Source organism: Hibiscus syriacus, unplaced genomic scaffold, assembly GCF_006381635.1.
Source record: "Hibiscus syriacus cultivar Baekdansim isolate YM2019G1 unplaced genomic scaffold, ASM638163v2 tig00010659_pilon, whole genome shotgun sequence".
In the NCBI taxonomy this organism is placed as follows: Eukaryota; Viridiplantae; Streptophyta; class Magnoliopsida; order Malvales; family Malvaceae; genus Hibiscus; species Hibiscus syriacus.
Window position 1 is genome coordinate 9,477 of NW_024062228.1, and position 13,640 is coordinate 23,116.

At 36.3% G+C, this 13,640-nt stretch overlaps 1 protein-coding gene across 3 annotated transcripts; it reads left to right on the forward strand.

Moving 5' to 3' along the window:
* The first annotated feature begins 10,776 nt into the window (after positions 1-10,776).
* LOC120204304 (uncharacterized protein At5g19025-like) lies at positions 10,777-13,640 on the forward strand. 3 transcript variants are annotated; one of them, XM_039204408.1, is made up of 2 exons: positions 10,777-11,425; positions 13,375-13,640. In XM_039204408.1, the coding sequence occupies exons 1-2, from the start codon at positions 10,809-10,811 to the stop codon at positions 13,412-13,414; spliced, it is 657 nt and encodes a 218-aa protein (XP_039060339.1). In that variant the 5' UTR covers positions 10,777-10,808; the 3' UTR covers positions 13,415-13,640. The 3 variants fall into 3 exon arrangements, with proteins under 3 accessions (XP_039060339.1, XP_039060341.1, XP_039060340.1); XM_039204410.1 differs by lacking the exon at positions 13,375-13,640 and adding an exon at positions 11,829-11,872; XM_039204409.1 differs by lacking the exon at positions 13,375-13,640 and adding an exon at positions 11,605-11,662.

Below are 13,640 nucleotides of genomic sequence, written 5' to 3' on the forward strand. Positions count from 1 at the left end.
ATTTTATAGACGATTCATCAAGGACTTCTCCACAATATCCAATCCCTTGTGCACCTTGCTGCAACAGAACCAACCATTTGTATTCGATCAGAATGCCATGGCGCATTCAAAGAGCTGAAGTAAAGATATCTGCATCGATCGTGGTTCTCCCAGATTGGACGGCACCGTTCGAACTAATATGATGCAAGTGATTTTATCGTGGGAGCTATGCTTGGGAAACGTAGAGATAAAATCTTTCATGTTATATATTATGCTAGTCATACCTTGAATGAGGCACAATTAAACTATACCACCACTGAGAAAGAATTACTTGCCGTGGTATTTACATTTGACAAGTTTAGGCCATACTTAATAGGCACCAAAGTCATAGTTCACACCGATCACTCAGCTATAAAATACTTAGTGAACAAGAAAGATGCCAAGCCTAGACTCATTAAGTGGATATTACTATTGCAAAAGTTCGACTTAGAGGTAATTGATAGAAAAGGTACAGAGAACTAGGTTACAGACCATTTTTCTAGGCTAGAAAACATTTCTGAATGCCATGACATTTTTGATATTAAAGAAGAATTCCCTGACGAGAAAATTTTATATGCCACGGTAATTCTGTGGTACGCTGACCTCGTTAATTTTTTAGTTAGTGGTGTTTTTCCATATGAATTGAACAGCCAGAGCAAAAAGAGGTTTCTGCATGATGCCAAGTTATAATTTTGGGATGAGCTGTACTTGTTCAAGCAATGTGCCGATCAAATGATTCGACGGTGTGTCCCCGAAAAGGATCAACGCGATATCTTACACCATTGCCACACAACACCCTGTAGAGGGCATTTTTGAGGTGTGAGGACTGCTGTCAAGGTCCTCCAATCAAGCTTCTACTGGCCATCGCTATTTAAGGATGCCCATAAATTTTGCAAGGCCTACGACAGATGCCAACGTACTGAGAACATTTCCAGATGACACGAAATGCCGCTGTAAAATATTTTAGAGATAGAGCTATTCGATGTTTGGGGCATCGATTTTATGGGACCGTTCCCATCTTCTTTTGGAAACTTATACATTTTACTCGTGGTGGACTACGTATCCAAGTGGGTTGAAGCGATTGCGACACCAAGGAATAAATCGAAGACGGTGCTCAAGTTCCTTCACAAGAATATTTTCACTCGATTTGAAGCATCAAGAGCCATTATCAGTGACGAGGGCACCCACTTTGACAACAAGCTAATTGCCAAGGCATTACAGAAATACAGAGTGCAACATAAAATTGCCACAGCATATCACCCACAAACAAATGGGTGAGCTGAAGTGTCCAACCGTGAAGTCAAGTAGATTCTCGAGAAGGTGGTGAACCCCCGAAGGAAAGACTGGTCCCCAAAACTCGATGAAACGTTCTGGGTATACTGGACGACATTTAAAACACCTTTGGGAATATCGCCCTTCAAGATGGTATATGGAAAAGCCTGTCACCTTCCAGTTGAGCTAGAACATAAGGCATACTGGGCAATCAAGAAGCTGAACTTTGACGCACAACTAGCTGTGGAGAAACGACTGCTCGATCTGAATGAGATGGAAGAGTTTCGAGCACAAGCATATGAAAATGCCAAGCTCTACAAGGAAAAAATGAAGAAGTGGCATGACAAAATTATTTTGCCACGGGCATTTTCATGTTGGACAGAAAGTGCTCCTATTTAACTCTAGGCTCAAACTCTTCCCTGGCAAACTGAAGTCACGATGGTCGGGACCTTTCGAAGTCCACCATGTTTACCCGTATAGCGCTATAGATATCAAGAACATGGACGATGGGTCCGTCTTTAAAGTCAATGGCCAGCGCCTGAAGGCATACCAAGGAGTCCCACCATTGCGTGACAAGACTGCACTTTTCTTGCATGAAGTTGATACTGGCCCAACATCTTAAGGATGCCGTGACATTTTAGATTTACTCTTGTGCATAAATAAATGTTTATTTTGTTATTGTTTTTATTCAGTTTCCTTTTATTTTACTATTTTATTTTTCTTTGCAAGGTTAGGGTCCATCCAGATTTCAACCTTACCAACATCATATTCTGAATATTTCAACCCCACACAATTACAAAAGTGCACACGTCGCACGACCGCCGCACCACCACAAGCATGAAGTCAAGGTACCTTGCATTGCATTGAATTTCATAGCATGTAGTTTAGATTTTTCCTTAGTTTTTATTTAGCACTGAGGACAATGATTCTCTCAAGTTTGGGGGAGGTAGGGTTCCCAAATCATTGCATGATAGTATTAGTAGAATGAATATGCCATGACATTAGTAAGTGGTTGAATTGGTTTTCTGGAATAAATTAAGGATGCCCAATTTATATGTATATGAATATATAGGAACTTAGAATGATTCTCTCTTGATGGCTAGGATTGAATGTATATGACTGTTGAGGATAATAGAACCAACTCTAGGACTTGCTTCTTTGAAACCCTTGAATACACGATTGTATATTTTTTTCATGCTTAAGGAACTTAGAAATTTTTTATAAGAGAATTCTTGCATGTCTTGACATAAACGATGAAAACCCCAATTTATAAAAAAAATTGAAGTTGTGAATAAATGCTTCGGCATATCTGTAGAGGGACACTCCGCTATGCCATGGCATTTCCTGGAAACTCCAAATAAATAAATTGCAGCTATGGTATATGAGTGAATGAAAGTAGTCACGGGATGACTCTACTTGACTAGCTCGGGGGTGGAAGGTATGCTCCATTCCACCTAGAGTGTGGGATGGTAGGTGCGATGGGCTGAATCCCCTCGTAGTGTTTAAAAAAAGCAAAAAGGAAAAGAAAACAATGTGGGAGTAAAAATTGTAAATTTCGTGGCAAATCAAGAAAACTTGCGTAGAAAATTTTTAGGTTTGCTAAGCATGAATTGGATACAAACACGCCCACACCCACACAAAGAATCTTGCCCTAGGGGACAGTACTTGATTTCTCAAACTAGTCTAGCATGTTAAAGCCAAATGTTCTGAGGGCTAAAATTCTATCCCATATAACTATTTTGCTTCTGAACTTGCCATGGTATTTTTATTTTGCTTAATACTATCCATTGCTTGAGGACAAGCAATAGCTTAAGTTTGGGGTGTGATAACTCCGTAAAAAGGTCATATTTGGGACATTTTCACTTAAGTTATTGACTGTCTTAGAGCTCATATAGGATCATATAGATGCATTTAGGAGCATATAGTTGCATGTGGTGAAATTCTATTTGCCGCGACATTTTATTTTGTAATCAATGCTGCTTTATGGGGAATGTATTTGTCTGGTGATGTGCAGGATTTGGGAGCAAGGAAAAACAAAAGGGAAATGCCATGACATAAGGAGACTGTTTGATGTAAGGCGAATCTACACGCTTTGATGGAAGAGAGTAGATAGCCTTATTGTGTCCCGATCTAGGATTGACAAGTACTGATGTCCTTGAATTTATAAGTTTGGGCTGCAAAATAAGATAAGAAAATAATGATTAATAATGGAATTTAATAAAGGGGATAATAATATAAGTAATAAGAATGAAATGAGATAAATAAAGGATAGAGATGGCTGCGGAATTGATGGAAGAGATGGATGATGTTGATGATGAAATGGCAATGGTGGTGATATTGTATCTCAAACACGCCAAAGAGGAAACTATGTTATGAAGCACAATCTCGGTCTTCACAAACTTGCTTGAGGGGTGGTGATAGTGTCTTCAACCCACTAGATATCAATCTAGGAATTTTGGAATCAAAATGGAAGGAATGACGCCACAAGTATAGGAACTATACTTGTTTAATCGATAAAGTTCACAAAGAACTTTGAAGAGAAATAACTCACAAGAGTATGTTTTTATATAAGAGATGAGATAAGATACAAATGAAATGCCAAAGCCTATTTATAGTTTTCAAAGGGTTTAGGCCGAATATGTACATGATGTTTCGGCTATGCATGAAACCCCTTTGAAAATACATTGACTTTTAAATGAAAATACATGATTTTAATGAAGATACATGCTCTTGGCCGAATAGTAAGGTCTTGGTTCGGCCTAAGGATGTTTTGAATGCTTTTGGAAGTCATTTGGGCGCCACAATGGAGAGGAATAAGTCTTTGGCCGAATAGGAAGCATCCCTTGGTGTTTTGGCGCCTATTTGATGTCACATGGAGTGGACATGCTTGAATGATGCACATGGCAGCCTACTTGAACGCACATGGGTCTTCTTGCAAGCCTTTGGTGAGGTTGCAACCATAGGATAATGTCTTGAAGTCCATGGAATGAAGATGGCAGCAACTAGGTGTGACTTGGCTTCCAACATGCATCTAGGTGTCATGGTCTTCAATGGGCAGCAACTTGTCATGAAAGGTCACATTTGTGGAAGGTAACCTTTCATCATTTGAGCTACTTCCCATGTGTATGAGCTGAAGATGAGCTGGTCATAGGTGAATTACATGAAGATGAGTCTTTGGCCAGCTCCTTGTGAAAAGGCACCTCTTGGAATGACAACTCTTTGCAAAAAGGTACGAATCCACAAAAATTGACTTAGACCATATTTGAAGTACTCTGTGTGGTGGTGATGATGGTGCAACTCTCCAGCTAAAATGAGGTCTCTAGCTAGCTCAAAAGTCCAGCTCAAGTGAGCTATGAGCTCGGGGGTCAGCTGACAACTTTTCATCATTTGTTCTTCATGATCTCCCGAGTCATCCTATGAAAGTTTTCCTAGCTCCTTATCATTAGTTAAGCTCAAATGTAGCTCCCAAGTGTTGGCCGAATATGCCTACATGTATAACATAAAGAAATAAACTAAGTATATAAACTATATAATGCATATAATATAATGATGTGCATATTATAAAGATGTGAACTATAGGTTATAATAATAATTCATGCATCATATGATAATGAATGAATATTAATATTATAACTATAGATTATATACATGAATATCAATCAATGATGCAAACCATAGGATATAATGAATGAATGCACATACTATGATAATTCAAGTATAGTCTAATATGCAAAATGTATGCTCATAATAATATATATAGTGCATAAATAAGTAAATATAATATAAAGTATGGTAGAACTCCCTTATATTGAGTTTGATGGTTCTTCAATGATGTGAGTATATCATGCAGAAAGTTGGTGCTAAATAGGATCACATCATCCTCCCCTTCTTTTGGGCGATTTGTCCTCAAATCGAAATATGACTTCTCTAAATTGTACGCCCATTCAATCGTTGTTGGTTTGCTTCCATAGATCATCTTTATGAAAGGATTCTTATCAAAATTCATATCCCTTAAATAGTTTCCTTGAATGTCCATGACCTGAAAAGATAAGAAACTTTCATAAGTAAGAGAATTGTTAATTATGAACAAGTGAAAATTGTACTCCCTGTTCTCATGTTTTGAATAGCCAAAAGTTATGTCATTTGAATCACAAGACATGTTGTTTTTGAATGATCACTTCTTTTCTCACTCTAAAAGACATATTCTTTAGTTTCCCAAAGATCACGTCCTTTAAATGAAAAGTCATATCTTCTAGTACTTGAGAAGATAATTCTCTTAAGCTTCCAAGGATCACGCCTTTTGGTTCCTCCATTTGACAAATTGAATCATTTGGAATATCTCCTTGATCCGACACATCATATTCGTTAAAAATAATATGTATATCTTCATCTTCACTCTTTGAATCATCATGATGGTTTGTGGAGAGTCTTAACCTTTGAAACTTCTTGAAATGCTTGAGTTCAATGCACCAATCAAGCTTATAATGACAAATGATCTTGTCATTAACGTTTGGTAAGATAATACCATGTACATAACTCAAATTCATGCAAAGTAAATCAAAGTTAAAATATAAGAAATTATTAACAAGATGAATGGAAACATCAAACCAAGGTGAATGTTTAATAGGAGTTGGTTGCTGAATTCTTTTCGCGATTGGCAATGCACTTGGAATGTCAACGAACACAACTCTTGGCACTTCAAATGACGTTTCTTTTGGAACTTCAAATGGCATCATCTTTGAAACATCAAGAGACATGTTTTGTGGATCAAAAGTAACAACTATATGTTCTTCAAAAGTCACATCTTTTAGTCCTCCAAAAGACATGATTCTTGAATCATCTCCTTGAAAAGATATGTCTCTTGAATTGTCCTGCAAAACAAAAGGAAGAATAGGAGAAAAAGTAATGTTAGATAAAATTTGTTCTTTACTCTCCTCTTTATCTCCAAATTCATCTCTTTCAATTCTCTTATTTGCAATCCCAACTTTTTCATCATTTGAATTTTCCTCCAAATGTTATCTTTCAATTGCATTGTCTTTAAGTTGCTCGTTCATTGCTTCAATGTTCTTCTTCAAGGTGTTTTGATCTTCATTTACTCGGCTAGGAGATAGTGAAGTCAAGATGATTTTCCTTTCATTGTGAAAGAAGGAGTATCGGTTTGTGAAACCATCATGAACAACACGCTTGTCAAATTGCCATGGCCTCCCCAAGAGTAAATGACTTGTATTCATATGTACCACGTCACATAGAATCTCTTCTTTGTAACTTCCAAGTGAGAATGGAACAAATACTTGTTCAGTAACCTTCAATTCTTCATTGCCATGCAACCATTGCAATTCATATGGGCTGGAATGTTTAATCGTTATAAGCCCCAATTTGTTCACCATGTATGTACTTGCAATGTTTGTACAACTTCCTCCGTCAATAGCTACAAGACACACTTTACCATTTACATGGCAACGAGTGTGAAATGTGTTTGTTCTTTGCTGTTCGTTCTCCATTGTTTGGAAAGATGAAAGATCATAAGACATTGTTAGTAGAAAGAAAGAAGAAAAAAATTAAAAACCTTACCAGCACACTCTCAAAGCCTCACAATCTTCACTCCAAAGAAAATTAAGAGATCACTCCACTCAACACTCGTGTTTACTCTCGGGAATATAACTTGGCTTTTAACAATTCCCCTTCTGATCTCACTCTCTCAATTAGCCTTTTTTTCCACTCAAATTTCTCTTGCTAAGTCCTTTGAGGAACTTACTCAAGATTATAACAAGTTAATTCTTTCCTTGTGTGCGTCGGCTGCAAATAGGTTAGGGTAGAAGAAATAAAGGATATGGATAGGTAGAAGAAAGGATTTAAAGAATGAAATGGTTGAAGACAAGCAAAATGAAAGGATAGAAAATGGAAGAGGTGACTTACAATTCAAGAAACAACACTTACTGCAACCTTTCTCAAGAAACAATAAGGTTATCTTCTCATAGTGTAGATGGCCTCTTTGATGTACTTGCAATGGTAGAACACACTTTCCTTGGCTTTGCTTCTTTTTGAAATTCTTATTTTTTTTCTTTTCTTCTATTCTGATTTTTTTTCCTTTTTTGTCTTTTCTTTCTTTTTGCACTCCAATTTTGATGTAGGATTCTTTTTTTCTTTTGCTTTGCACGACAATGACACTTTTGTTGTCAATCCAACTATGCTCTGATTACCGCTTGATGTAAGGCGAATCTACATGCTTTGATGGAAGAGAATATATAGCCTTATTGTGTCCCGATCTAGGATTGACAAGTACTGATGTCCTTGAATTTATAAGTTTGAGCTGCAAAATAAGATAAGAAAATAATGATTAATAATGGAATTTAATAAAGGGGATAATAATATAAGTAATAAAAATAAATAATAAGAATGAAATGAGATAAATAAAGGATAGAGATGGTTGCGAAATTGATGGAAGAGATGGATGATGTTGATGATGAAATGGCAATGGTGGTGATATTGTATCTCAAACACGCCAAAGAGGAAACTATGCTATAAAGAACAATCCCGGTCTTCACAAACTTGCTTGAGGGGTGGTGATAGTGTCTTCAACCCACTATATATCAATCTAGGAATTTTGGAATCAAAATGGAATGAATGACGCCACAAGTATAGGAACTATACTTGTTTAATCGATAAAGTTCACAAAGAACTTTGAAGAGAAATAACTCACAAGAGTATGTTTTATATAAGAGATGAGATAAGATACAAATGAAATGCCAAAGCCTATTTATAGTTTTCAAAGGGTTTAGGCCGAATAGGTACATAATGGTTCGGCTATGCATGAAACCCCTTTGAAAATACATGACTTTTAAATGAAAAATACATGATTTTAATGAAGATACATGCTCGGGGGTCAGCTGACAACTTTTCATCATTTGTTCTTCATGATCTCCCGAGTCATCCTATGAAAGTTTTCCTAGCTCCTTATCATTAGTTAAACTCAAATGTAGCTCCCAAGTGTTGGCCGAATATGCCTACATGCATAACATAAAGAAATAAACTAAGTATATAAACTATATAATGCATATAATATAATGATGTGCATATTATAAAGATGTGAACTATAGGTTATAATAATAATTCATGCATCATATGATAATGAATGAATATTAATATTATAACTATAGATTATATACATGAATATCAATCAATGATGCAAACCATAGGATATAATGAATGAATACACATACTATGATAATTCAAGTATAGTCTAATATGAAAATGTATGCTCATAATAATATATATAGTGCATAAATAAGTAAATATAATATAAAAGTATAGTAGAACTCCCTTATATTGAGTTTGATGGTTCTTCAATGATGTGAGTATGTCATGCAGAAAGTTGGTGCTAAACAGGATCACATCACTGTTGAACATAATGTAAATGCCGAACCAGTTGGCATTTCGAGAGTGATCAAAACGAAAGAAGAATATTTTTAGTAAGAGCCAGCTGTCATGACATAAAAAGTGCTTTATGCAATCAACCATAATGGAGGGGACAGTTACAATCTTTGCACTGACTCTCACATAAAATGAATGAACTTTAGGGTGTTAGTGTAATTTTAACACAAAACCCTAGGTTCATTGTCCCCTATAAATATAAGATGAAGCCTGACTTTTTGAGGAGACTTGGAGATTTTTAGATAGTCGCCAAGAGCCTAAAAATTCGGAGAAAAAGTTCTCTCTTTTTCCGTAAATCGTTTTTGCCGTGGTATTCCTCCGTTGACAGGCTATAGGGAATAGTGAACTAGGCGTCCAAGAGGAGCTAGATCGCTGGGACTATTCGTGGTGGCCGAGGAAAGCTCCGGCAGTGCACGTCGAAGGCTTTTCCTCCTTCCCTTTGCTCTTTGCTTTCGTTATTTATTATTTGGGTTGTAAGGAAAGGATTAACTTGCTTATTTCGAACCCCACCATGAAATAATCCTATTTGGTGAGAGTTTATTTTGGATATTTTAGTTTTTCTTTAATGAATGATTATTTTTCTATGTTATATTTTGTTTTGTTTATGAAGCTTAGCACCTTAAGGTTGTAGGAGCTACGAGAGTAGCCATTCCTTAGGAGATTACTTAGTGTTTGAGAGAATGTCTAGGTAGCACATCCTTAGTTTTCAAGAGACACTAGGGAAGAACCACATAAGCAAGGGGTTCTAGATAGTAACTAGGCCTAATCCACCTTAGAGATAAGGCTAGGATTTCATTCGACTAAAAGGAGTTGTGTATGAGTGATAGGTTAGATGTTAATGTTGCCGCAAAAAGGTATTGTCGAGACATATATTGTTATCTGGACCAATAGGATCACTGCAGGGGTTTACGCCAACCGGTTTTGCCAAGGCATCTTCACTCTGTCGAGTCCCTTACTAGAGATAGCATAGGGCACCCTAGTAGACTCTGTCGAGCAGATTAGACATAGAAGTAAGATCATTCTGAGAAGTATACTTAAATTTCCTAAGTAACTCCTATCACTCATTCCCATAGTAGCTTGTCGTATGAGGAGTCTAAAGTTCTTATAAGCAAATCCAGTATTTACAATTTATTTTGTCTTTACATTTTTATTTGTTTGCACTCAGCACAATTCAATTTGCCACAACATATCCATTTGCTACCACATTGTCATCGTTCCATTTCCATACCATCCATTCATTTTGCCACAACATTACCATTTGTATATATACCATCTCTAACTTTACTTAGGTGACAGAGTAAAGTGCCGTGACAAACTTATTTGATTTCCCCCAATCCTTGTGGAGAACGATACTCACTCATCACTTTATTACTTGTCGATTGTGTATACTTGCACACATATCCGCACCATTTATAGTACTCACAAACAGCGAACATTGTCATATTTTGTAAACTTTTAATACATTTGAAGTTTTAAAAATTTCAAAGCTTATGTTAATTATCCTAAATTTCTTGTAATTGTAATTTTTTTTTTAGATTTTTTATATTTCATACATTCGTATTATAATGTATTGATGATGGTTGATTAAAGGGAAAAATATTTATATATTTTTAAATATAATATAAGATTTTTATAGGTTCAAATTCGAGTTTGAGTTCAAGCTTGAATCGAGCTTGAATCGAGCTCGAGTCTCAAGCTTCAATTGAGTTCTTAATTTTTTTTAGTTTGAGCCTTTTCGAGTTGAGTTTCAATATTATATTTTGAGTTCAAGCTGAGCTTGATAGTTTTTAACTCGCGAGTTTTCAAGTCGAACCTAATTTTAAACTTTTCGAGTTCGAGTCGAGCTTAACAATATTCGAATTCGACTCGGCTCACTTACGATCCTAACCTCACCTAAGGGAAAGGGAAATAATGTGTTTTCTTGACATAAGAGGAAAAAGAGAAGGCAAAGAATGTATTTTGCTTGCCTCTCCAAAAATTAAATTAAAAAAGTGTTGGTAAATCTATTAAATTAATTAGAATACAAGAGTACATAGATGTATAGCACCTACAATACAACTTGGTCGAATCCCCAACAGTTTTTTAACATGCTCGATTTCCTCCTCATCATGCCCCCTTCTTCAAAATCCACCGCCACCAAATTTTCCGGCCACCACCATTCCCACTCCCCTCTCCTCCACTGCAAGCACTCTCCATCCGCCACTCTAGAGCTTTTGATCCTAATTTTAGTCCTTTTCTCCGGCACTTTTCTCCTCTCCTCTTACTTCTCCTACCTCTTCCATTCCCTTTCCCTCCTTCTTTCCCCTCTCCTTTCCACCCATGGCTCCTCCTTGTCTCTTCCTTTTGTTTCCTACCTTTTGGGTTGCACTATTTTCTTCGTCACGACCCTTGTTTCCATTGAGTTCTGCTGCGGTTCACGATCCCGTAAATGCGATAAGCCTCGATGTAAAGGGCTGAAAAAGGCTTTGGAATTCGATTTGCAGGTGCAAACGGAGGATTCTGTGAAGAATGGATCAAATGAGATTGATCTTTTGCCTTGGAAAGGTGGGAGTGAAGGGAATCCTGATTATGAGTGCTTGAGGGCCGAATTAAGGAAGATGGCGCCGCCTAATGGACGAGCTGTTTTGCTTTTTCGGGCTCGCTGTGGTTGCCCTATTGCAAAACTTGAAGGTTGGGGAGCTAAGAGAGGGAGACGCCATAAAAAGTAAGTTTTTATAGGGTTGATTTTGATGGATTTTCGGAGAATTGGGTTATTCTTTGGTTGATTTATTGATTGATTATATCTTTTTTTTGGGGGGGGGGTTTGACTGGGATTTAATCTCTGAGTTTAGTTTGATTAAGGGATTTTAATAGAAAATTATTGTTTTTCATTTTATTGTTCAGCATTTTCATTGACTGATCTGTTTTAGGCGCCATGGCAAAATAGGTTTCCTTAGTTCTCAATAGCCATTACTTTGAGAGATTGTTATAATTTGTGGTAGATTTTTAAGTTCTTCAGCTTTGATGCTCAACACTAAATAAAATCATCTTTTGTCTTGGATTTATCCGTTTGTTTGAATACAGGTTAGTTTATGTGTTATTTTGAAACATTAATGCCTTTCTAGCAGTATATCTTGAAAGATAGATCTTCATGTTTTCTGGGTTTATCTCCGCCTCTCTGGTATAGAATTTATGCGGCTTTAATCAGTGAAAACTTAACAATTTTTTCACCGCGGTTGCTATTTCTATTTATTAAGGTTCTGTTTAGTTTGCATATTTTCATCCTTCCATTTGGATGAATGTGAAAGACACAAGAATGTGAAAATCTTCTCATTGTTGATAATATGATCTGCCAAACGCTGTTAAATGACTCCAGCATTTGGACTGGCATCGAGTTAATTGCTTATAAGCGAGGAGCATCATCCTAAAACAAAAAGGTTTTTTTTTTTCATTATGGAAAAGCAAACACGGGCATAATTTGCATTTAGCCAAACAGATTTGTGATGTGGTACTATCTAACTGAGGTTTTCGATAATTTGTTTTTCCTTTCTGTGGCAGTTATAACCTCTTGTATTTATGATGTTTTGGTACTGTGTAGGGATGCTTATGCTAGAAGTTTAACTTCTTTGGTTATAACATTTATGAGCAGGCCATCCCACTATATTTGAACATTGATATTATTGGTAAACTTATTGTTGATGTATCGTTCCAAGCTAAGCTTCTGTTAGTCTTTTGTGGTGGTACCTTAATGAGTTTCTGGCAGTCATAAGTATTGCTTCTTATTTTTCTCCACTATATTATCATTTGTGTGTTTTATATGTTTGTGAATATCTCATATCTTGCTTTGCTACGTGTACATGAATGCTATACTTACAAGGAAAATGTTTTAACATCTACGCTGGTTAAGTCGTAAGTGAAACTTGATGCTGTTTGAATGAATGGCCATGCCAGCTCTAGATATTAAGTTTTAATACTGAACATGAAGGTCACCTTCATCCCCCCTTTTTTTTGGTACTGTTAATAATGAACATTTTGTGTAAGTCTAGTCTTCTAAAAAGGATAACCCCAGGCTCAATTGCATGGAGGGATATTTATTTATATTTTTGAGGGAATATTGGTCAAATTCAAAGCATGAGAATGATTGTGTTCATTCTCTTGATGACTAGGTAACCATAGTTGTTTGAATGTTATTTGTCAACTATGTTTATCTCGTTAGCTTTTTCTGGATGTCATTTGATTGTCTATGGCTGGTATTTGGTGTCTGTTGTTAGTTCCTCCACTCTCCCACTTCATAAGTTCAAATATAAACACTCTTTTATCAGCTTTCCGCTTACCATGATTTTGCAGAAATATACTTTCGCTTATCCAAAAACTGTGGTGATGTTATGCTTCTAATTCGTGAGTGAGTGTATAATTTCATTGAGTAATTCTGAAAAGAGAAGTCACTTGTTACTCCAAAGGGATGAGTTAATGCATTTTATTGGATAACTGTAGTATTTTGGCGAATTCTGCTATCACATTGCATTGATTCTTCATGACACTGATTGGCTTCATGCATTCATAATCTGGAGCTTCGGACAACCTTAATTTATTTTGACAAACTTTGAATTTACAATTCCATACACATGTTCGTATATAAGTTGATGTGACCAAGCTGAGAATTGGTTTTTGCAGGAGTCTAGCTAGTTCGGCACAAAACGGAGACCATCGCTAATAATCGATGATGGTACAGTCACCGGAATCCTCCTCTATTCCAACGTTTTACTAGTTTGATATTTAATCTGTAACTCTATCCTTTCTTGAAGACTTTACTTTGATCAGAAGAAATATTTATATGCTGTATTCCGGGTGGCATTTCTTGAACCTTTTTCTGAAAGCAACTTGGAAGGATATACAAACGTTTAATTTGAATAAGATAATATTGGATTATGATTTGATTT

Excerpts from the sequence above, each read along its gene's own strand:
- LOC120204304 (XM_039204408.1), top strand. The coding sequence starts at position 10,809 with ATGCTCGATTTCCTCCTCATCATGCCCCCTTCTTCAAAATCCACCGCC. Across the intron at positions 11,426-13,374 it reads AGAGGGAGACGCCATAAAAA|GAGTCTAGCTAGTTCGGCAC; the intron begins GTAAGTTTTTAT and ends TGGTTTTTGCAG.